The sequence below is a fragment of the Hippocampus guttulatus genome, chromosome 8 (assembly GCF_054856545.1).
Source record: "Hippocampus guttulatus isolate MCC_2025c chromosome 8, RoL_Hgut_1.0, whole genome shotgun sequence".
NCBI classification, from domain to species: domain Eukaryota; kingdom Metazoa; phylum Chordata; class Actinopteri; order Syngnathiformes; family Syngnathidae; genus Hippocampus; species Hippocampus guttulatus.
Genome location: NC_141268.1, coordinates 5,279,065 through 5,302,930, shown reverse-complemented (window position 1 = coordinate 5,302,930; position 23,866 = coordinate 5,279,065). Strand labels below are relative to the sequence as shown.

At 44.0% G+C, this 23,866-nt stretch overlaps 1 protein-coding gene across 4 annotated transcripts in view; it reads right to left on the bottom strand.

Annotated features, from left to right (window-relative positions):
• Positions 1–23,866, bottom strand: part of asic1b (acid-sensing (proton-gated) ion channel 1b) — a 226,719-nt gene that overhangs the window by 44,501 nt on the left and 158,352 nt on the right. For 2 of the 4 annotated variants that reach the window (XM_086117314.1, XM_086117315.1), the window contains exon 1: positions 2,916–3,615. The exons of the other annotated variants lie outside the window; for them this stretch is intronic. In XM_086117314.1, the coding sequence (XP_085973440.1) occupies positions 2,916–3,515 (600 nt within the window). In that variant the 5' untranslated portion in view covers positions 3,516–3,615. Of the gene's footprint in view, positions 1–2,915; positions 3,616–23,866 lie in introns of those variants that run through there. 4 annotated transcript variants of the gene reach the window in all.

Below are 23,866 nucleotides of genomic sequence, written 5' to 3'. Positions count from 1 at the left end.
TGCTCGCCACTCAGTCTATGTGCTGTCCTTGTGCTGTCTTTTCCTAGCCTCTGCCGTATTTTTCATCCTAAAAACAAACCATGGAATTGGTTGGCTGGTCTCTTGATGCAATCGACAACATTTTCTCGACGAGAAGAGCAGGCAGTGGGGAGCCTGCTTGCCCCTCGGGACATTTGCTGCCGGGTACACCCTAGATCCATGGAGGAAGCGGAGAATGGTGTGCCTGTCAATACTGTCCATTGAGGAGGAGGAAGACATCTACATCATCGGCCTTCTGATAGCAGGTATGCTGCAGTTTGGTGTTAGCAGTTTCCTGTTCTATCGCAAAATCCAACCGACAGGAGCAGCTTTATTGGAAGTGAAGAAGCTGCCAGTCATTCTCGATGGTCTAGCGCGAATGTCCAACACTCAGACTCAAGCGGTGACTGAGCTCAACCGCAATTGCGGTTCTGGAGCGTCTCCGTACGATCGACAACAACATGGAGAAAAGGAATTGAGGATTTGGCTGATCGGTGCCAGTGAAGTGATACAGCCACGGACTCAAGGCCACCTGAAATTGTTGGCGGCCGTCCCTCCAAAACAAACAACGCTATTTGGACCCCTTTCCCCTGGATGGAAGGTATGCACGGAAGCTAGTGCCCCCACCATTACCCCCTCCTTCTCGGCCATGGACTGATAAGCCAGGACTGTCTTCATGAGCAGACCTTGACGAAGCAGCTGCGGCCTGTTCACGCATACACAACCAGACAATCACATGCGCATACACATCCTTATCATCACCGTCTTCATCGCTCCATTTTCTTCCCCCCGCGACATGGAATGATCTGCAGAGCGCTCAGTGACCGTGCATTTATTCAAATTAAATAAAAAGGTTTTGCACTGTACACTGTGTGAGAATGAAAAAGGTTTACGAGACTGTAACATTATACACTTTCATCTATAACTATTTCAAACAACAGTGTATGCAGGAAAAGTGCTTCAGATTGCGCCACTGTCTGTGTCTTATGTCAAGTCAAGTCAAGTCAAATCAAGTCAACTGTATCTATAGAGCACTTTCAAACAGCCATCGCTGCATACAAAGTGCTGTACATGGAGCAATTTAACATATATTATATACAGTAAAGCAAATAGGTAATAAAGACGGTAGAAAACACCAAACAGTAAAACCAAGAACAAATCTAAGTCATGCTGAGTCAAATGCCAAAGAATACAAGTGAGTTTTGAGGAGGGTTTTGAAGATGGTTAGCGAGGAGGCTTGCCGAATGTTCAGTGGGAGGTCATTCCAGAGAGAGGGACCAGCAACAGAAAAGGCTCGATCCCCTCTGAGCCTCAGTTTAGTTCTTGGTACTTCTAATAATGTCTGGTCCACAGACCTGAGGCGCCGGGCAGGTGTGTAGGGGCGGATGAGCTCAGAGAGGTAAGGTGGCGCGAGATTTTTCAGAGATTTGAAAACAAATAAGAGGATCTTGAAAATAACTCTAAAATGTATGGGGAGCCAGTGAAGGGATGCCAGAGTAGGAGTTATGTGCTCCCTCTTACGAGTACCAGTCAAGAGGCGAGCAGTTGTGTTGAATTATTTTGTCATTTTATGTAAACCTTTCTTTTGATGGCGGCGTGGGCACCCGCAGCGGCTCCTCTTGTTGTCTGGTTGAGAGGGAAGAAATTTCATCTGTACTGTATGTTGCACATGGAGCGCATTTGACAATAAAGTTTTACTTGACTTGATTATGCACAGTTTGAACCTTTAATTTTGTGACCCCCCCCCCCCCCCCCCCCACACACACACACCACTATGGGAGTGTTTGGTCTTGATCAGTTCACATAGCATCCAACACCTTGTATGTTAGATACCCTTGAGCAAAAAGCAACATTTGCATTGATTTGCAAGCATGTTACTGTAGTTAAAGTAATGCTGAAGTTCAAATTAAATTTGACTCTGTCAAGTATCACAGCACATGAATCAGCACATAAAATCGTATTGCCAAAGGAATACTAAGGTTGAGCTGGATGAATGAAAGTATACGACCATTTTTTTCTTGAAAACAACAAAAGAAGTTGTTATATATATATATATATATATATATATATGTATGGGATGGCCTCTGCCTATGTGCGCCATGGCTCGTAAACGTCGGGAAAAGATGGTTTAGAATCAAGACAACAAAGACAGGTGACATTAGCCATGTACAGTATTCCGATTGGAATTTATTTGAATAACCAACCGAAATGAAAATGCTGCATGTAAATAACCTTGATCCGAATAAAAAGGTTGAAAGGGGGTGGTATATAGTTCAGTATTCCTTTTGCCAATCCGAACGGGCGTCATGGAAACAATTCAATCACAATAGTCCAGTCTGCGCATGTTCTGTCTTGACGTAATGCGTAGTGACGTCATCATATATGCAGACTGAAGTGGCAGCATTTTACCAAAGCTTGTCTGCGATGGGAGAACTTGTTTTAAAGTACTTGTAAGTTGTTTTCATCAAGGCGTTGCTTTGATAAAAGTGTTAAAACTATCACAACCAATAGGATAAAAGACTAAATAACGCCGTCTTGATAAATCACGTCATGTTGACATCAATCTCCGCGTGTCACACGGCTGATCTGATTAACTGAGCGGAACATGTAAACGCCGGATCGGAAAGGGAAAAGATGACGTCAAATGTAAATAGACCGGAAATCTTCATAAGGAATGATCATCTTAAGAAAAAAAAAGCCTCCATATAAACCTGGCTACTGAGATATGACGAGTCCAGAAAAGTGGTCGGTAATGCGAGGATGACAGAAAGACGATCTAGACTGCACTACATCAACAGCATACTCAGTCTACTCAGCAACCTGTTGCTGTTGATTTTTTTTAAAAAGTGAAAGAGAGAGCGATGGTGGCCGGGAGGAGACTTTGTGGTCACACTCACTGTGCTAAAATTGCGCGGGCCGCACATCTCTCCCTGGTAGCGACAGTACAAGAGCATCTCCTCCAGCTGGTGTCCCAGCCGGTCCAGCAGCTGCCTCATGGACGGCTGCGACTCCCGAGGCGGAGGTAGAAAGTGGTTGAAGTCCAGGATGCGAGAGAGTGGTGACCAGGGCGGCTCGGTGCGCTGCGATGGTGCAGCCAAAGCTTCCTTGGCCTCGGCGGACACCTGCCAATTCCTCCCCAGGAGTCCCAGCCACCTCCCGGCGCTGAAGATGTCCGTTTTCTTCATGCGCCTGGGCAGGAGCAGGTTCTGGTTGCAGATGGTGACGGCGGGGAAAACGAGCCGCTTTGCGTACACCATGTGCGCCTTGGTGTACACGGGCGACGAGAGGAGGTAGCGCACGCGGTTGGACGACCAGGCGAGCAGCAGAGCGACGGCCGCCAGGAACGTCAGCAGCCAGGCCACCCGGCGCGGGTACGAGCCACCGCCGAAGACGTGCCTCAGGCCGTGCAGGGTGGTGTGTTTGACGAAAAGCTTGCCCACTTCGGCCAGGGAGCCCGGAGCCTTCGCTTTGGAGGCGGATGAGTCGCACTGGCACATTTTTCTTTTTTTAGTGGGGTGCGTGAAAGTAAAAAACGCTAGGGCAGATATGGTCAGTGCGGTCGTGCGCAACCAGGGCTCGAATGCGCGCCCTCGGATGGCTACGAGTTAGACAGTGATAATGTAGAGCAACACGAGAGAGAGAGAGAGAGAGAGAGTGGGGGGTGGAGGGGGGGGGGGGGGGAGCCCGCTGCAGCTTGTGCAGAGCACGCCTTGTATTTTGAGCTTCCCACCTACACGTTAGGAGTTTTTAATAGAAACAGGCAGCATGTTCACCCCACGAATATGTATAAAAAAACCCAACTCCCACCTCCCACATGTAAATTACACGAATCATGCACATAGTCACAGTTCACCATTTATGAGTTCACCTTTTTTTTTCTTTCTGTGGGACCTCTCCCGAGATGTTAGCGGAAAACTCACCTATTTGCAGTGTTTTAGTGCTCTTTCCGGAACACACAACACAAGATGGCGCCAAAGCACTTGTTAACAGGCAAATACGGTGCTATCTTGACTTTCTCTTGTTTTGCAAGTGACAAGCCCTTGCTTGGTTATGTATTTATTTTTGCAGTCAAAAAATGTCGTTAGGTGTAAAATAATAAAGGTGTGTCAGAGGTTCATATTGCACTCGTAATTGAGTTCTATCTGGCGCCATTTTACACAACTGGTGTTCATTTTATGGTTCTTTCAAAAGGTGATATGTCAAGGGCATCATGGAATTCTTGAGGTAATTTAATAGGATTCATATCCAAAAACCATTTGGTTTTCACGTGGTGCTATATACAGTAGAACTACTCGATAATTAGTGCTTCTTTTATATCAAATAATTACTGCACTACTCTTTTTTTCTTTGTTGCAATTTCCAACCGTGCTGTCTGGAAGTCCTGTGGCCCCCTGCTGCCCTCTTCTTTGAAAGAGAAGATTATCAATGGTGAAATCGTTGTGTGTGTGTCTGATGTGGTCATCTCGAGTAAACTAGACCATTTAAGAACAGTAAAAACAAACATGGCAATATATTTCCTTGTCCTGTACTAGGCTGCTTATTAAAAAAAAAACACGTGTACCTTCACTTTAGTCTCTTAAGGCCATACTTTTACATTCATGAAAAAAGAATGATGCAACAATGTTCAACATTTATATACCTTTATGTGTGGCTTTTTTGGCCAGATCAAATGTCTTAGGGAAGTTCAAGGTTCTACATACCGGCTCTGGACTCCCGTGGTCCATTAGTGAGCGCATAATAGATTGGTTCAAACTAAGCAGATAATAAATAAATAAATAAAAAATAAGAATAAGAAAAATAAACATTTCAACAAGAGTATTCCTGATTCGTAGCATCCACGCAGGAAGACTCTTGACATTTGTCACAAGCCCCTTGAGAGAGAATAGATTAAATTAAAAATGATACATTACAGGTCTTGTCTGGCTGTCTGCCTCCTTATCTTTGTTGCATTTTTACCACTACACCACCACCAGATGTGCAAATAGCATGCTGCATTTTCTCGGTTACATTTACTTCAGTAACATTTTAGATCAATTGTCACAGTAGTTTTCAAGCACCATACTTTTTTCTTGAATATGTTTGTGAAGAAGAGACTCCAGCCTTGAATGTTGTGAAATGATTTTGTTTCACCAATCCAATGTAACCGCTAGCACTGACTCCTTTTCCAGTCCAACGAATCCTGGGCAGACTTATCACTGCAAACAAAGTCTCCAGAAGCAAAGTTGTCAAAGTGACTCGTGGCAGAAACAACAGCGTGCGACTCACAGTCAGAAGTGGCAGAACCCCTCACGATGTTAACTTTACCGACTTCCAAGAACAACAGCTCTGTCATCTGTGTTTACCCTAAAAAAAAGCAGATTTCAGTCTACAAGAACTCCACTTTCAAGTTGTACCTTCACATTGTTATGAATTTATATTTTATAATAAAAAAATAATGTTAAAGATGCCTAAAATGAACAAATTATTCTTGAAAAAAATACACTTATTCTTACAGAAAGGACTTCATTGCTTTTTGTGAGAGACTCCTCATGCAGGGATGTCAAATCAATTGGATATGTCACATTCATATCAGGGGTTTTAATTGGATCAAAGCTAAGGTATGAAGGAGTTATTGGATTACAGTACAGTAAATATTCCCATCCCCGGAATTCTACGGAAAGGAATATCCTTCACCTGGAATAAAAACCTATGCATTAACATTTTGACTACGATATTACGTGTTACCGGAACTTGCGTAAGCGGAAATTCCACTACCCGTAACCCGGATGGAGGTGTAATGCCGCGGGAGCTTAAATACACGCAACGCCCACCCGATGCGACGGAAAAGACAACGCTGAAACAAGTTTTCACTTCGCGTTTTTCGATCATCAGATTCTAAACGACGACGTGCAAGTGAGTTTTTATTGCCGTGCGTTTTACTGTAATTGTGAATGATTTTAACTTTATTCACTTACGTCCTGTAGAACGCGGCACTAGCTTAAAAGCAGCACCCACTCGACACGACCGAAGAAACGTGTTCGCTTCGCCGTTTTCATTCATCAGATTCGAAACGATGACGTGTAAGCGACTTTTTATTGGCGTGCGTTTTACTGTAATTGCAAAAGATTTTAACTTTATTCACTTACGTCGTGTAGATCATCGCATCGAAACGTAGAAGAACTGTAACAATTGGAGCGGAGCGAGTGAAATGCATCCGTTTGAGCGAGGCTGGACACAAAGTTAAAAAGATCCAGCAGACACTTGGAGTCGGAAAGACGCAAATCTATGAAACTTTAAACAACAAGGCATCGATTCAACTCCTGATGACAAGCCACCATCCAGCAAGGAAGCAATGCAAATGGCAACAAAAATCCTTCAGTATGCACAAGAATTACCAGACATCGGTGATCAATGGGACAGTTACTTGCAACTAGCAAGAAAACTGTATGACACGCAGGCAAACATTGTCATAAACCAAAGAATGCATCCAACAAAACAATCCAAAATGGACACATTTTTTTCCCAAGACAGAAAAAAATAAACATTAAAATACTGTACGTATTTTACTGTTTTTGGGATACACCTTTATTGCAGTTTTTGTTATATAAACAGTTTTTGGACAGTCTATTTTTGTATTTTATTGATTGTGTTGTTACACGTGCATTTTGTCAACATACTTGCAGGTTCATAAAGGACATGTACCATGCTCATTTCCCAAATGAGGAATTTCTGTTATCAGGACAAATTGGACAGCGCAAACACGAGTCCGTACTAGAGAATATTTACTGTATATGTTTTTTTTTTTGGTGTGCCTGTCACTATGTGTACAAGACATGATTTATTGTAAATTAGTTCGATACAGCTCACACCCCCCAATTTAAGAAGTACATCTTTTCACCACCAATCACCTGTTGCCCATAATTGCACCTGTGGAAAGTCCCCAAAAGCCTTCAGAAGGTTCTTTGGGGACTGCATTATTGCAGCCGCACACTGAGCGACGCGATCAAATATGATTGAATTGAACAATCGCTAACGAATTACAGTCTGCCGCACATACTGTATGACGCACTGCAATGGAAAGCCTTCGAACCCTGGTGTTATCTATTGTTACATTTTACACTAATCGCTGGAACGCGTCATTGCAGAAGGACCCTCATGAGCCATGCAGTAAGGCTCCGTTGCATAATAATGTCTGCTTAATTACATTTTGTATAGGTAATTGCTTAAGACCTTCAATAATGAGTTTGTGAAGATGATATGGGACAGGCGTTTGCTTTTATGACGTACTAAAAGTGTTTTTGGAGAGTGCTCGCTCGGCATGGCAGCAGACTTGAAAGTGCACGGCTGCCGTCGGCTCCATATTTGTACTATTTAAATTCATGCCTGCATAATAAATTAGTGATTTTTTTAGCATATTTAATTAGGGATTGAACATATTTTTGGTGATGTTGTGTTGTTGTGAGTGTGCAATATAGTATTTGATAGCAATATGAAGTATAATATAACTTAAAGTGGTGTCTGGAAACTTAAGTAAGGTGGCCTTTTTTGATTTTGTGAAGGGTTGTCACTATGAAAGCACGAGGATTCCACTCTACAGCACCGATATCTAGCTAATTATTGTAAAACCATGCACAATATAATCTGTATGGATGAGGCTCATTAGCAGCGGTCGGATCTTGCTTTGGATCTGCATTTTTGCTGTGATAGATCATGTGATCCATCCATCCATCCATTTTCCAATCCGATTATCTTCACAAGGGTCGCGCGGGGTGCTGGAGCCTATCCCAGCCGTCTTCGGGCAGTAGGCGGAGGACACCCTGAACTTGTTGCCAACCAATCACAGGGCACACATAGACGAACAACCATCCGCCCTCACTCACATCTTTGGACAATTTAGAGTGTTCCATTAACCTCCCATGCATGTTTTTGGAATGTGAGAGGAAACGGGAGTACCCGGGGAAAACCCACGCAGGCATGGGAGAACATGCAAACTCCACACAGGAAGGCCGGATCCGGAATCGAACCCTGCACCACAGTGAGGCCGGTATGCTAAGCAGTCGACCACTGTGCTGCCCATGTGATACAACATAATCTTTTTGTTACATTCACCTGTAACTTAAAATTTGAATTGCAACAAAACTAGTTAGAGAAACCCCCAAACTTGTGACAGTCCGGTCGTGTTGGTGGGTGTGCTTCTAAATGAGACTTTTGTGTATTCAAATCCATTGCCTTTCCCGACTGATTGATGAAAGTAAAAAAGGTCACGATGTTGCCAATGGACAAATGCAAATGGAAGAGCAAAAGAGCAGCCAAACCCTGATGGTTAAACTTTTCCCATGAATACAGCACTGATGACAAGTTTCATCGGTCATTGGTGGTGGGAGGCATCGGCTGGAACGTGTCAGGATAAGACTCCTGAAGGGCTAAACGCCCTTCAATTCAAATATGATAGGCAGCACTTCAGGAACCAAATGCAAATTTAATTTCCAATGAGAAGCATATTGTTCACTTTGAAGCGCTGCTTGGTTAAAAAGGTTCAGATTCTTCCCATTAAGAGGGCAAAGAGTTTTGAGTCGGATTCAACGGCAGCCAGCTATGATTCAGGGGAAGTTGGCGAGCGTTCAGGGAAGCCAACATGGGCCCCAGAGTGGAAATGGAAGTTTGGAGGGGAGGAAAGCAATTAAAGGCAGGCCACAGTCGTTCAAAGGGCGGGATCATAAGGCTTGAACGAAAGGCAGCTCATATTGAATTAACACAGAAATTGAAATTTTGAAGCCGGGCAGTGAGCAATGGTTCAAAGAGCCAGCAGTAGCAGTTTGAGGGTGTATATGTGTTATGTGAGATTTTTGGAAGCAGTTGGTGATTGTTTCAAATAAAGGCAACAATAGCTTGAGGAAGAAAATTGAGGTTTCAAGGGTGGTTAGTGAGGTTTCAGGGTGAGACAGTCACAGGCTATCCTTGAACAGACAAGCTCCACTAAAGTTCAAGGGGCAAGATCTGAGGGGTCGAGGAATGGTCGCTAAGACTTGAGGATGGAAATTGAGTTATTGAGGGCTGACAGCAAAGGTTCAAGGGCAGTCAATACTTCATGGGCTAGTTGGAGGGGCTACATAGAAGGGCAGTTGGTGACGGTTCAAGAGCAGGCAGAAAAGATAACTGGTTTCAGGGCAAAAATGTCAGAAAGTCAGAAAGTGATGTTTTGAAGCCAATCACCGATGGTTCGAGCAATGACTTTGAGGGTTTGACAGCAGGCAATGAGATTCCCATGAAAAACAGCAAGAGAGCAAGGGCAAAAATTGAATATTTGAGGGCATAGAGTGAGGGTTTCTGCACAATATATATTGTTAAAGGGTATATACAGTCAGAGTTCAAGGGCAGGGAGGGGTTCAAGGAAAATCAGCTTGGGCTTGAGAATGGAAATTGAGGTCTTGAGGCTGGCAGTGATCATTCAAGTTTGAAAGCGTGAGAAAGGAAAAGGTTTGAAGGTGTAAATTGCTGTTATAAAAGCAAAAGTCAAAGTTTTGGAAAGCAGTCAACAATGGTCCAAAGGACGGAGTGAGAGTTCAAGGTAAGGTCGCAAGGTCAGCCCCGCAGAGGTTTGCAGGGTTGAGGGTACAAGTTGACATGTCAAGGGCAGATTTTGAAGTTTTGATGGTAGCCAGTCACAATGGAAGTGTAGCCTCAGTCAAGGGAATGAGGCAGCTTGTAAAGTAGCAATGAACAGTGTGGGCAGGCAGCAATGGTTCGGGAACAGACAGTGAAAGTTCAAGGGAGGCTACCAAAGGCTCTGCTCAAATATGAGTGTGTAATATGGTCATTTGCTGTTTCAAGCGTAGAAATGTGAATTCAGAACATTTGTCTGGCAGGATTGGTTAAAGGCAAAAGGAACACGAATTGGATGGTAGTTTGTGAGGTTTCAAGGGTAGAAATGGATGGTCCGAAGACAGGCAACAATAGTTCAAGGGCAGGTGGAAAGGCTTGAATACAAAGATGGACATTTTGAGGCATGCGGCGAATCTTCAAGGGCAGCCAGCAATGGCTCAAAGGCAGGCAGCTGGGGCAGCAGGGAATCTGCAGGAGGCTGTGAAACCACCACACTCTCTCTCGGGGGGGGGGGGGGGGGGGGCTTTTGCTAAGTGGTGCTTCATGCTTGGACGCTCATCATCTAAAATGTGTTAAAACCCCAAACAGAAGCTGGGCACCGTGCAGCCTACCGACTCCTGACCCCTCCCATCCACCCCCCAACAACTTATGTTCCTCCTTATATCCTAAGCTGTCAAGTGTTGCGTGACTGTGGGGAAAAGTGGTGCAAAAAAAATGTTTGCCAGCTGGAAAAGAAGTTTTGAGGAGATAACTAGGGCTTCTTGAATATACGAACATCACGCAGAATTCTACGGATTAAGAGGCACTTTTCCGGAACGCTGCCGAAAGAGGATGTCAGTGGTGCTCGTTAAGATATTCTTTTTGTCTTTACGCGGGCAGGCTGGCACCTGCCTTGTCTTCAGGGGCTCGGCTGGCAGATGTCTTTTAGTGCCGGTTTGACACATCTCAGCGCTGAAATTGGCCAACGGACATTATGACTGCGAAAACGACTCCATAGAATTGAACAGAACCATCACATCAGCAAAAGAAAAGATACTCGCTGGAAAAGAAGGTTTTAATGTGCATAGAGAATGTGTGTATCTTTTTTTTTTTCCAAAAAGGAAATGTCTTATGGCCAGAGGGAATGTTCCTCCCACATTCCAAAAATATGCGTCTTAGGTTCAGTGATGACTAATGTAATGTAAAAATCATTTTGATTGTCACTCACACATTAATCACATTTCTTGAGACGGTGAATTGTGAGTTTATTATGCTACAAGAATAGTCATTCAGATTAGAAAAAAAACCATGAAACATTTCACTCTGTGTCATGGATCGATTTAATGAGGTTCACGTTTTCAATTTAATTACTGAAATAAATGACATTTTCCACCATATTCAAACTTAATGAAATGCACCCGTATTTCCACTTCCATCATCATCATTTGTAAATACAGTATTTGTACAATTGGGAGGCCATACAGTACACATCCTAAATTTTCCGTTTAAAATGTGCCTTATTTCTACATTTGTTAACTGCAAGTTCATTTTTCCGTTCCTTGTCTAATGAGTTCGTCCTTCGCTTGGAGTGTACGTGACACTAACCAGAGATCAGCTACTCGCTGGCAGTTTAATTTCATGTTTCAGAGTTCACACAGGATTCAGCTGATTACTGTGTAAGCCTTAATGTCCCTTTGGAGGACAATTAAGTCCTGTGCTCGTTTTATTGCACTGGGATGTCAATGGGAAATGGTAGCTTGACAGGGTTGGACAAATAGGTGCTCCATATCCAGTGACGCAAAATGGAAATATATTCTCTCCTTCTCTAATTGAAAGTGATGATGAATAAAATGTCAGTCTTATTATTTACCTGCTTGGTGGCTTTATAGCGGAGTTCACCAGGGGAAAAGGAATACTTTTGACATTTGAGCTCTTTAGCTTGCTCATCAGCAGAGGCTTTATTTGAAAGATGAGCTCATCTGTCCGGGTGAAGGTCTAATGAGGGGATGAAAAAAATATACAAAATAACAGAATATGCAGCTCCAGGAATGAGACAGTTTCTTCTAAAAATCCATTCTCAAGGCAAAACAATGATGTTTATCCGAGGACCTTGTGGCACCATACATATGGTCTATTGATACCAAATTAAAAGCCAGTTGAAAAATACACAAACACTTCAAGAGATGTAACGAAACATTGCTTCTTTGAAGCCAATGATTAAATTGCCAGCAAATGCAAATCAAAATAGGAAAGAAAATAAAAGAATTCCATTAAGAGATAAATGTTTCCTTCATGACTTTTGGGGTGAAATAGCTGATTATATCCAAACACACCAAAGGGCTTTAGTGTTGTATCTGTGTTGGAACTTTAAAGAACCGGCTAAGAAAGACTCTAAAGAACTCTTTAAAAGTGAAGCATTGTGATCACAATGATTTTTAACATCTTATGAGGGACCACACAAATGATAAGAAAGCAGCAGATGAAAAAAAAAGATTGCTTGGGATTTATGTCCACCTGCAAGACTGAAGAGGACCTTTGCCACCCTCCACCTCATATGATTTTTTATTTTTAGCTCAAATGAATTTGACAGCCATGTTTGTGGTCAGGGCAGCCTTGCGGCCGCCCCTCAACGGCTGTTTTTCTTTTTGCCGACGGTGGGAGGGGGTTGACAACACTTCTATTTGTTGTGTCATGTTTACGTAGAGTACATTTACACTTGACATGAACTTTAAATATCGGAATGTGTCGACCCATCTTATGGGGCACACACAATTGGTGTTCTGGCTCCATCCATATGGTGAGTGGATGCAATGTGCAGTTAATCAAAGTGTCACATCAAGTCTGGACCGCTGTTGTACCAGCCAGGCTGACACCACGTCACATTCACTTTTAATCCTCGGTTGGTCTTCTTAACTCGATTGTAAATGGTGGTAGGCACTCCCAAAAAAATCTCCTTGATCAATGATTGAATATATTCCGACAGTTCTGTCAGTAATTAAACATTCATGGCCTTATTTAAAGCAAAGGGGGGGGGGGGAAAGCAGGGAGGCGGCACAGACTGGGGATTCGAGATAAGCTTTTGAATATATATAATGAAATGCACGAGACGTAGATAGCAAAAGCCTGCTGAAACACGACACATGAAAGCATCCAAGTGACAGTCACTGGTAGCGACTTCGGCAGCCTGGGGAAGCTCACCCCTGCTCATGTCAAGACTGCACAAAACTATAAAACCAAGTATCCTCCAATTTCATGGATCAGAATTATCTTTCTTCACAAAGTCATTGAACTGTATGAATAGAGTATATCCTCTGATAACAGTGTTTATTCACCAAACTACAGAGGGTTCAATGATTTATGATGCAGGTCTGATCCTATGGTAGCAGTATAAGTCAAATGTGAAAATACGTTGGAATGCAGTGTAGTCTATCATTAACACAATTGTACAGTCATAAATTATAGTAAATATTTGAAATAAATCACTTCTAGGCCATGAATCTAAAACAATCAAATGAGAAATTGTAAATAACAGAAACAAATTGTGTTACATCACCACCTAGTCTTACACCACCCACAAAACTGGATCACTGCACGCCGTATGTAACCTCGAAATGTCCATTATCGCTACCATTTGTTGATTCTTTGAAAAACAGCAGTGACTGTTTGATACTGTGTCAGTTTGGGCTCTTGCGTAACCATCGTGAAAACCACAGAGCCGTCTAGGTGCAATAAAACCCCAAACAAACAAGCAACTGCCCATTCACAGGATACTTAACATGTTTCTGCACATTTTGTCAAACTATTTGCTGAAAAGTTTAACTAGTTATCAACATATTTTCTTGTCACTTTGAAAATGCACTAAGATGGGCAGCCAAATGCCACATTTCATCTAATTTGTCCTTTGCTCAACGGTGACATACAGACCACATGTCCTTGCACTTGTGGTGCCTTTATCCAAAATCAAATAATCTATCAACCGTTTATTGTTCATGGTACTGTTACAAGATCAATTTGAAAAAGAGGAAGGCACAAATTTGCCGTTCAAGGAAATCTACATGGGCCAAAGGACACAGCCCTGAGGGACACTGGTATTAAAGTACACAAAAAAGTGTCAAATTAATCAAAATGGAGGATTACTTTTTAATGGCAGACAATTTATGATTGTATCTCCCGAAAATGGGCAAGTGTACCATCGATACATCCATCTTTAATATCTTCACTAGGGTCAGTGTTCTGCTGGAGCCTATCCCACATACACACTCAGGCATGTGCCTACGACCGAGTCACAGCCGTCAATTACTTTCAAGCAGGCCCGGAGTGACTAATTTGGACAATCTGGCGAGTTCCTGCAAGGTGAGAAAATGCAGGAAGTGCAGTGTTAGCTCCCTTAATCTTGTTGGTTACTAGTGTTAGCTAAATATGCCTTGTTACGTATAAAATGTATTAGCCCATATTTTGCTACTGGCTCCTTTTTGGCCTTTGCCCATTTTAACTATTTCTGGTCTCATACTTGTTCAAATAAAAAGTGATTGTGATCTCAGAAGCACATAAATTCAATTTTTTTTTAAATCAAATGCTATACGAATATTGTTGGACTGAATGGTAAACTATGTTTAGATTGATACACCTATAAGGATAAGTTTGTACATCTTCATTGAAATGTTGTGAATTAAAGTGTACATGATCTGAGCCTTGAAACTCCAGGGGCCTCAATCATTAAGCATGCAGAGGCATGCAAGTGTGTGTCAAGCGTGCGTACGAGGGTAAGTATGAGATTTATCAATTTGGCCTTGTGCGTGAGGATGTGCGTAAATTTATGCAGAGCTCGGACCATCCGTACAGACAAAACCTTGTGAAACGACAGATGGACCAGCTTTTCATACATCACCAACAAGCCAAAATGAAACAAGGTGTTCCCAAACGTAGTTAGAACCATTGATTGATTATTGATACATTTATTGAAAGAACCATCGGACAATAAATTCCAATCCCTGAACAGGAAATGATTAAAATCGTTGGCAAGCGCCTGGTGGCCGGGCCTACACCCATGGGGCCCGGCTGGGCACAGCCCGAAGAGGCAACGTGGGTCCCCCTTCCCATGGGCTCACCACCCATGAGAGGGGCCAAAGGGGTCGGGTGCAATGTGAGCTGGGCGGCAGCCAAAGGCGGGGACCCTGGCGGTCCGATCCTCGGCTGCAGAAGCTAGCTCTTGGGACATGGAATGTCACCTCTCTGGCAGGGAAGGAGCCCGAGCTGGTGTGTGAGGCAGAGAATTTCCGACTGGATATAGTCGGACTTGCCTCCACACACAGCCTGGGTTCTGGCACCAGTTCTCTCGAGAGGGGTTGGACTCTCTTCCACTCTGGAGTTGCTCACGGTGAGAGGCGCAGAGCAGGTGTGGGCATACTCATTGCCCCCCGGCTCAGTGCCTGTACATTGGGGTTCACACCGGTAGACGAGAGGGTTGCCTCCCTCCGCCTTCGGGTGGGTGGACGGGTCCTGACTGTTGTTTGTGCATATGCACCAAACAGCAGCTCAGCATACCCACCCTTTTTGGAGTCCTTGGAGGGTGTGCTGGAGAGTACTCCTGCTGGGGACTCCCTTGTTCTGCTGGGGGACTTCAATGCTCACGTGGGCAATGACAGTGAGACCTGGAGGGGCGTGATTGGGAGGAACGGCCCCCCCGATCAGAACTCGAGTGGTGTTTTGTTATTGGACTTCTGTGCTCGTCACAGATTGTCCATAACAAACACCTTGTTCAAACATAAGGGTGTCCATATGTGCACTTGGCACCAGGACACCCTAGGCCGCAGTTCGATGATCGACTTTGTAGTTGTATCATCGGATTTGCGGCCGCATGTTCTGGACACTCGGGTGAAGAGAGGGGCGGAGCTGTCAACTGATCACCACCAGGTGGTGAGTAGGCTCCGATGGTGGGGGAAGATGCCGGTCCGTCCTGGCAGACCCAAACGTATTGTGAGGGTTTGTTGGGAGCGTCTGGCGGAATCCCCTGTCAGAAGGAGATTCAACTCCCACCTCCGACAGAGCTTTTCCCATGTTCCGGGGGAGGCGGGGGACATTGAGCCCGAGTGGACCATGTTCCGTGCCTCTATTGTTGAGGCGGCCAATCTGAGTTGTGGCCGTAAGGTGGTTGGTGCCTGTCGTGGCGGCAACCCCCGTACTCGCTGGTGGACACCAGCAGTAAGGGATGCCGTCAAGCTGAAGAAGGAGTCCTATCGAGCCTTTATGGCCTGTGGGACCCCAGAGGCAGCTGACGGGTATCGACTGGCCAAGCGGAACGCAGCTTCGGTGGTCGCCGAGGCAAAAACCCGAGCGTGGGAAGAGTTCGGTGAGGCCATGGAAGCCGACATCCGGACTGCTTCGAGGAAATTCTGGTCCACCATCCGACGTCTCAGGGGGGGGAGCAGTGCACCACTAACACTGTGTACAGTGGGGATGGGGCGCTGCTGACTTCGACTCGGGACGTTGTGAACCGGTGGGCAGAGTACTTCGAAGACCTCCTCAACTCCACCAACACGCCTTCCTTGGAGGAAGCAGAGCCTGGGGACTCTGAGGTGGGCTCTCCTATCTCTGTGGTTGAAGTCACCGATGTGGTTAAAAAGCTCCTCGGTGGCAAGGCCCCAGGGGTGGATGAGATCCGCCCGGAGTTCCTCAAGGCTCTGAATGTTCTGGGGCTGTCCTGGTTGACACGCCTCTGCAACATCGCGTGGTCGACAGGGAGAGTGCCTCTGGATTGGCAGACCGGGGTGGTAGTCCCTCTTTTTAAAAAGGGGGACCGGAGGGTGTGTTCCAACTACAGAGGGATCACACTCCTCAGCCTCCCTGGTAAGGTCTATTCAGGGGTGCTGGAGAGGAGGGTCCGTCAGGAAGTCGAGCCTCAGATTGAGGAGGAGCGGTGTGGTTTTCGTCCCGGCCGTGGAACAGAGGACCAGCTCTACACCCTTAGCAGGGTCCTCGAGGGTATGTGGGAATTCGCCCAACCAGTCTACATGTGTTTTGTGGACTTGGAGAAGGCGTTTGACCGTGTCCCTCGGGGAGTTCTGTGGGGGGTGCTTCGTGGGTATGGGGTACCGAACCCCCTGATACGGGCTGTTCGGTCACTATACCACCGATGTCAGAGTTTGGTTCGCATTGCCGGCAGTAAGTCGGAATCGTTTCCAGTGGGGGTAGGACTCCGCCAAGGCTGCCCTTTGTCGCCGATTCTGTTCATAACCTTTATGGACAGAATTTCTAGGCGCAGCCGAAGCGTTGAGGGGGTCCGTTTTGGGGGCCTCAGTATTGCATCCCTGCTTTTTGCAGATGATGTGGTGCTGTTGGCTCCTTCAAACAGGGCTCTCCAACTCTCACTGGAGCGTTTTGCAGCCGAGTGTGAAGCGGTTGGGATGAAGATCAGCACCTCCAAATCTGAAACCATGGTCCTCAGTCGGAAAAGGGTGGAGTGTCCCCTCTGGGTCGGGGAGGAGATCTTGCCCCAAGTGGAGGAGTTCAAGTATCTTGGGGTCTTGTTCACGAGTGGGGGCAGGAGGGAGCGGGAGATCGACAGGCGGATCGGTGCAGCGTCTGCTGTGATGCGGACGTTGTATCGGTCTGTCGTGGTGAAGAAGGAGCTGAGCCAAAGGGCGAAGCTCTCAATTTACCGGTCGATCTACGTTCCAACCCTCATCTATGGTCACGAGCTATGGGTCGTGACCGAAAGAACGAGATCCTGGTTACAGGCGGCCGAAATGAGTTTTCTGCGCAGGGTGTCCGGGCTCTCCCTTAGAGATAAGGTGAGAAGCTCGGTCATCCGGGAGGGGCTCAGAGTCGAGCCGCTTCTCCTCCACATCGAGAGGAGCCAGATGAGGTGGCTTGGGCATCTGATTCGGATGCCCCCTGAGCGCCTCCCTGGTGAGGTGTTCCGGGCATGTCCCACTGGGAGGAGACCCCGAGGAAGACCCAGGACACGCTGGAGTGACTATGTCACCCAGCTGGCCTGGGAACGTCTCGGGATCCCCCGGGGAGTGCTGGAAGAAGTAGCTAGGGAGAGGGAAGTCTGGGCTTCCCTGCTAAAGCTGTTGCCCCCGCGACCCGGCCCCCGTTAAGCGGTAGATGATGGATGGATGGATGGATGGATGGATGGATGGTGATACATGTATTCATTGTTCCAAACTGTATTTCAGGCTCAATAGAGAATCAGGTGTGTTGGAGCAGAGAGGGATCGAAAACAGGCAGGACGTTGCTCTCGAGGAACCGGAGTTCTCTACCCCTGATTTAGAGTCTTCCATTAACCTGTCATGCATGTTTTTGGAAACAGGGAGGAAACCTGAGTACCCGGAGAAAACCCACACAGGCACGGGGAGAACATTCAAACTCCACACAAAGCCCAGAGCCGGAATCGAACCCTGCACCTCTGCACTGTGAGGCCAACGCGCTAACTACGCAAACACTGGACCGCCCTCCTCTTTTCCATGGTTTCAGATTTCTTAAGGTGATTGCTACTACTCTATAAGGTCAATAGGAAGTGTTTCTCATTGCAAATGAGGCTCGAAGTACACATGCATGGCCGCTCACAAGAGGTAGGATTTATCAACATAAATTACTTACTGGTGTGCCGACGACAGGTGTCCACACGTTTGATAAATACAGATATTTTTTTTGTAATTATGCACACTCTAAATTTCAGCCGTACAAATAAATTTAGGACCAGTCCTACGCACTCTTTGATTAATGAAGCCCCAGGACTGCAAATGAGTCCCACTCCAGACTTGCTTTCGAGTAGGCTACAACATGACTCCGTCTCGTGTGATAATTTTGTTCATCTATCTATGCTAGCAACGTATAGCTACAGGCTGAACAATGAAATGCGCTTTCATTAGATGGTAGAAGCTACAATAAATAGCTTTGCATTAAATTAAACAGACCCAAATTTCACACTGAGTACTTGTGAATAAATTGAGACAGGATCATCATTATTTCAGTATTTATACTTTGGGACATTCTGCTCGGTCCTGTTCCATGAAATTGGAAAAGAAAATGGGTGCTTTGGCTCAATCAATTATAGGAGGCTCTGCCGTATTGGAATGTGAGCTTCCAGGTGTAAGATGGGAGGCACACACTAGATAGAACAAGACAGAATGAAGGCATGCCTGGTCTGTTTGCCAACAGAGAAGCAGGTGGGGATTGGCAGGGACCATTTGAGAAGATAATTGCGTACGTAATGTGCCACGAGCCATAAGTGTCACCCCAATAGTTTCCCAATTTTCCAGGCTACAGTGTCGAATTACCGTCAAGGCATTACTTTACTGCTAAAACAATTCGAGGATGAGCGACAGTAGCCAAGGAGCAACGAGCTCCAGAGATTCATATAAAAACAGTTTGACAAATTTGCGTCCTTGGATCATTGAAATGAAATCTGACAATCGGGAGTGCAGTCAAGGTGTTGTGAATACAAAGGAGCATGCATTTTTTTCAAATAACCAAATGGAAGTGAATGGCTCAGCTGCAGTGAAAGGAGTGCTGTGAAAGGGAAGTGAGGTTCTTTTGTCAGAAGCCAGGGCAGAGCCGTCATACACTGCAATGAGATGAGCATGGACATGGCCGATGTGAGACGTAAAGAGGAATTCATGTCCAGTTTGTAAAAATGATGCGGTGATGTCACTTCGCCATGAGAAGACATTATATCAGGCTTTAATTTCGTAAAATCTCACTCCCCTATGTGGAAAACACGGGCATAGTCAAGAAAATGCTTACACAGTCGAATAAGTAGCCTACAAGCATTGTCACACAAATTTTGAATGAAATGGCACAGAAAAAAGCATCACTGCCTAGGCAAGCAAAAACCCATCCCATGCGATGCCTCAACATAAAATAAAAAATTTTGGTCAATTAAATAGTGTCTTGAGGAAGCAGTGACGTATTGCACAAAACATAAAATTATTCTCCCAGTCAGAGCACGTGTTACTATGGGAAATCACTGAGGGGCCGGTGGCAAACTCAAGGGTGCCAATAGCCAATAGAAAAAAAAAAATAGTGCATTGAGCTTATACCTCAAGGCACCAGTGTATTAATATATCAGGACCTTTGTTCACAAAACATTTTAATGTTGCCTTAAACTCATTTCCTATGACCCTAAAAGAATTACAGGAGATTATTTGATTTTATAAGAAATAGCACACAAAGTTATGCACACGTGTACATGCTAATACAGGGAAGATCTCTCCATAACAACCCAAGCTAAACCTCTGGCTCCTCCCTGACATACAAAGTTTGTGTCTCAGTCAACAGCATGACTTCAATGTACAGCTTTCCAATTCCTACAGGGCTTTACCGCCATCTTGAGGCGTCGGAGGGTATTTCAGAAAGAAAAACCAAAAAGTAGCTCACTTCCTACTGATTGGTAACATTAATCAGCCTTATTTAGCATTGCAGCGTCCGCTTTTAATATTTTTGCTGCTCCATCGAGGGAGGTTTAAGACTAACAGCAGCTCAGGGAAAATCTGCTTACAACTTATTTAAATTCATTTGTGTCACGATCGGTTTAACAACACAAACTCGTCATGCAACAGTTTTACTTTCAACCTTATCTGATAGATGCTAAAATGCATAAAAAGCCTTGGTAGCTTCAAAAAGAGTGTGTGTGTGTGTGTGTGTGTGTGTGTGTAGCTCAATCCATCAAAGCGAACCTACAACGATATACTGTACAGGTATATTACATTAGCTTTTGTCTTTGCTTTAAAATGACAAATACGGAACGCCGTGGGGTCCAATTAGAAAAGTCTTTCACGTGGTTCCTCTCATGTCACCAAAACAGAAGCGTTTTCTCTCCTTTGGAAGAAGTAATCTGAAGTAATAGTGCGCCCTGCTGGACAATGGAAAAAGAACAGAACCTGCAGCCCTTCTCAAAACTCGACTAGATGTTGGCTTTTTCAGACAATTTATGGCAGATTTTTAATTAAAAACCTTGAATGTGTGAAGTCATAAAAAATGTCTGAATACTATCTTTATGTTTGTGTTGTTGGATAATTAAATAACATGCGGAAGGTATCATTGAACTGTATATAGTTTTTAAATTTTACTTTCTGAGATCACGTCGCCTAAAATCCCAATGGAAAGTTCCAAGAAATGTACATTGAGATTTCCAAACCCTTTTGCAACCATACCAACATACAGACGGGTTAGATAAAAATGTTCTGAAATGTGAACTTTATTTTTAAAGAAATTTATTCTGAGACAAAATGTGTTTTAAAAAAGCAAATCATTAAAGTTGGCATTGTAAGTCTTCCTTGGATAATCGAAATCTTACATTTTAGGACAGTTTGTGGCTCAGGTAGATTGGCGCTTTTAACTCTATTACAAAGAACGCAGCTCTCAAGCACACCCATGGGTGTGTGTGCGTGTGTGTGTGTGGGGGGGGCGGCATTCAAAAAAGTCTAGCAGTTGTCATACCTTTTACACCAAGTACCACTAAAAAAACAGGTTGTTTTTTTGTTTGTTTGTGTGTGTCAATAAAATTCAAAAGAGCCTATGTATTGCTAAAAGCCTTAGACAATCAGAGAAAAAACATTATAGGCTCAGATGTCCAAATCTTGTCTGGTTTAATTGAAAAAAAAAAAAAAAGAGGAATACCATATATGGTAAAAATAGTCCACCAACAACAGGGTGAAAATTAAGGGGAAGAAAAGTCAATTCCACTATGCACGAAATTTGTTTTAGGCCTAAGTATTCATAAAAACTGAGGTTTTACTCCTAAAAAGTATATTAAATTTAATGTACAGTTTGATAATTGAGACAACAAAAATAATAAATGAATAAAAACACTATTTAAATCATGATTCATTTAAAATTTATTGCACAAAAGTTAAATACAAATTGTATCTCACCCAATGTTTGAGAACAAACAGTTCTAAAAGGTTAAATGTAAACATATTGAATTTAACAGTAACATACAACTGAACGGGATTAAAAAAATCCCTTAAGGCATTGTAACATTGTGCACAGTTTAAACATTTAATTCAGTGATTCATTTAATTAGTGTAGCACACTTTGAGGATCAGCATTAAACTTTTTTTGTTTTGTTTTTTTGCTTCCATTCACAGGCAAATGTTCCATTCCAGCTCGTCCACGATGACGTAAACTTTCTCAGGAAGCCATTAAGCGCAACCTTATTGGCCTCCGAGTAAAATGGCTGCCGGCCCTGGCTAGACATTCATCACACATCTGAGCGGCGCCGAATTGCTCCAACGGGGTGGAGGTGCATCTCATTTTCACGTAATTATCATGCTCCCTGACTAAAGTGAATGTTTTCGTCTAGCATTAATGCCACTTTGATGACAAATTAGCACCAAGCACTCGCAATGCTGCACTTCAGGAGAAGAACAGGAACTTGGTCAAATAAACAATTTAAATAAATAAAAGCAAGGTTAAAGCGGTAGCCCCGATTCATCTTCTTTCCCCGAGTAAAGTGAAAAATGTACAGTCTGAAATGTTCTTAAGTGGAAATGTTTTTTTTTCTTTTTTTTTTTGTCGTCAATCATCAAAATGTGTTTTGATAAAGTGGCAAAATAAAAAAAAACCTTCATTATACACATAAAATAGATTCGTTATTTTGTGAATTTACATCGTGCTCATACTGGGATTAATACCATATTGGCCCGAATATAAGACGGCCCTGATTATAAGACGACCCACTCTTTTTCAAGACTCAAATTTGAAAAAGACTTTTTGAACACCAAAATAATTTTTATACAGAAAATAATTACAGTACTGTACATCTGAAACAAATGATTATAACAATATATTTGAGAGAAAAACCATGTTATTTTGCCTCAGTCAAATCTAAAGTAACTGTCATATGCTTGTGCAGGAGTTTTATGCCTCACTCAAATTATAAGATAAGATAGGAAAACCTTTATTAGTCTCGCAATGGAGAAATTCCTGATTCACAGCAGCAAAGTTATGAAAGGGAGAAAGTAGAACAACAAAATATAGGAGCTGCTGGAAAGGCAGCCACTCTCGCGGCGCCATTTTGAAGTCAAAATAACACAACACAACACAACACAACACATAGGACACAGACAGTCGTGCAATCTTCACCACTTTTCTGCATACACTTTGTTGTCTGAAGCAGTTCTAGATGAAAGAGGAGAGGATCAAAGTGTCCTTTCACCAGTGGATCAGAGACCTCATGCTGAAAATGTGCACACGTCTGCTACAAGCTAAGTTTTGAAAGCAAACACGAAGCTGTAGCGTCCATTGACGAAAAAGAGATTGGCTCACATCTCCTGTCCCATGTAAATCCACTTCAATTCCAAGCCGCGACTTCCAGTTCCACATCCGCATCGGCGCTAACGCTCCTTTCTTCTCATCGTCGGCTCCTCAAGCCTTACATCCATCCAGCCGCAGACCGTTCAACAGCACCGATCTCTCCGCTGAACAAAGCGGGGCTGTGAAAAATGCTGCCCATTACAGGCGCAAGACACAAGCGCCCCGGACTGTCCAGCAACGACAGTCAAATGGCGCCGACATTCCTCCCAGTCAAAAACAGTGCTGGTATACCCATGCTGCCGAGAAGGCGCAACCACCGAGCACAGAGTCTCCTCCTTGATGAATGTTGTGGCCAAAAAATGCTGAAAAAAGTCCACATCAGGTCCACACGACGTAACAACACAAAGTGACAAAACAAACACAAAAACAACAAAAAAAAGCAAGGCTCATGAGAGCACTTACTGACGGCTGCCTACTTGGGCGCCATCTTGACTTCAAAGAAATTAAAAATTATCCTCAAAATGAGGGTAGTTCGAGCGTGGTTTTCTTTTCTCCCCCTCTCCCTCCCTTGTGGTTCCTTTCTGGCTTTCGGGTTGAGTGAACGCTGGCGCGTTTTGGCTGCCGCTGCTCAACCCGTATTGTTTTGTGTTTTTTGTTATTGTAGTGTCCTTGGGTGTCTTGAATGGCGCTTATAAATAAAATGTATTATTATTATTATTATTATTAAAGTGCAATTACATTTGTAAATGAATGGCTTCTGGTTTTTGAAATGTAAATTACATCATAACTTCTCCTCAGCTGCCGGTTAACCTGGCGGATCTTCGAACCACTTTTCTCCAGATTGTTGCTACGTTTCTCCATTTTCTGTTACCTCTCCTATTATTTTCTTCTCTTTTCCTTCTTAACGCTATTCTTTATTTTTCTTCTTCGTGCTACCGCTATTTTTGTTTTTATTCTTCGTGGCAGGGGTTCACTTTGGCCTGGGGGGTCAAGTTCAGCATTCGCTTCAATTATATATGGCGCC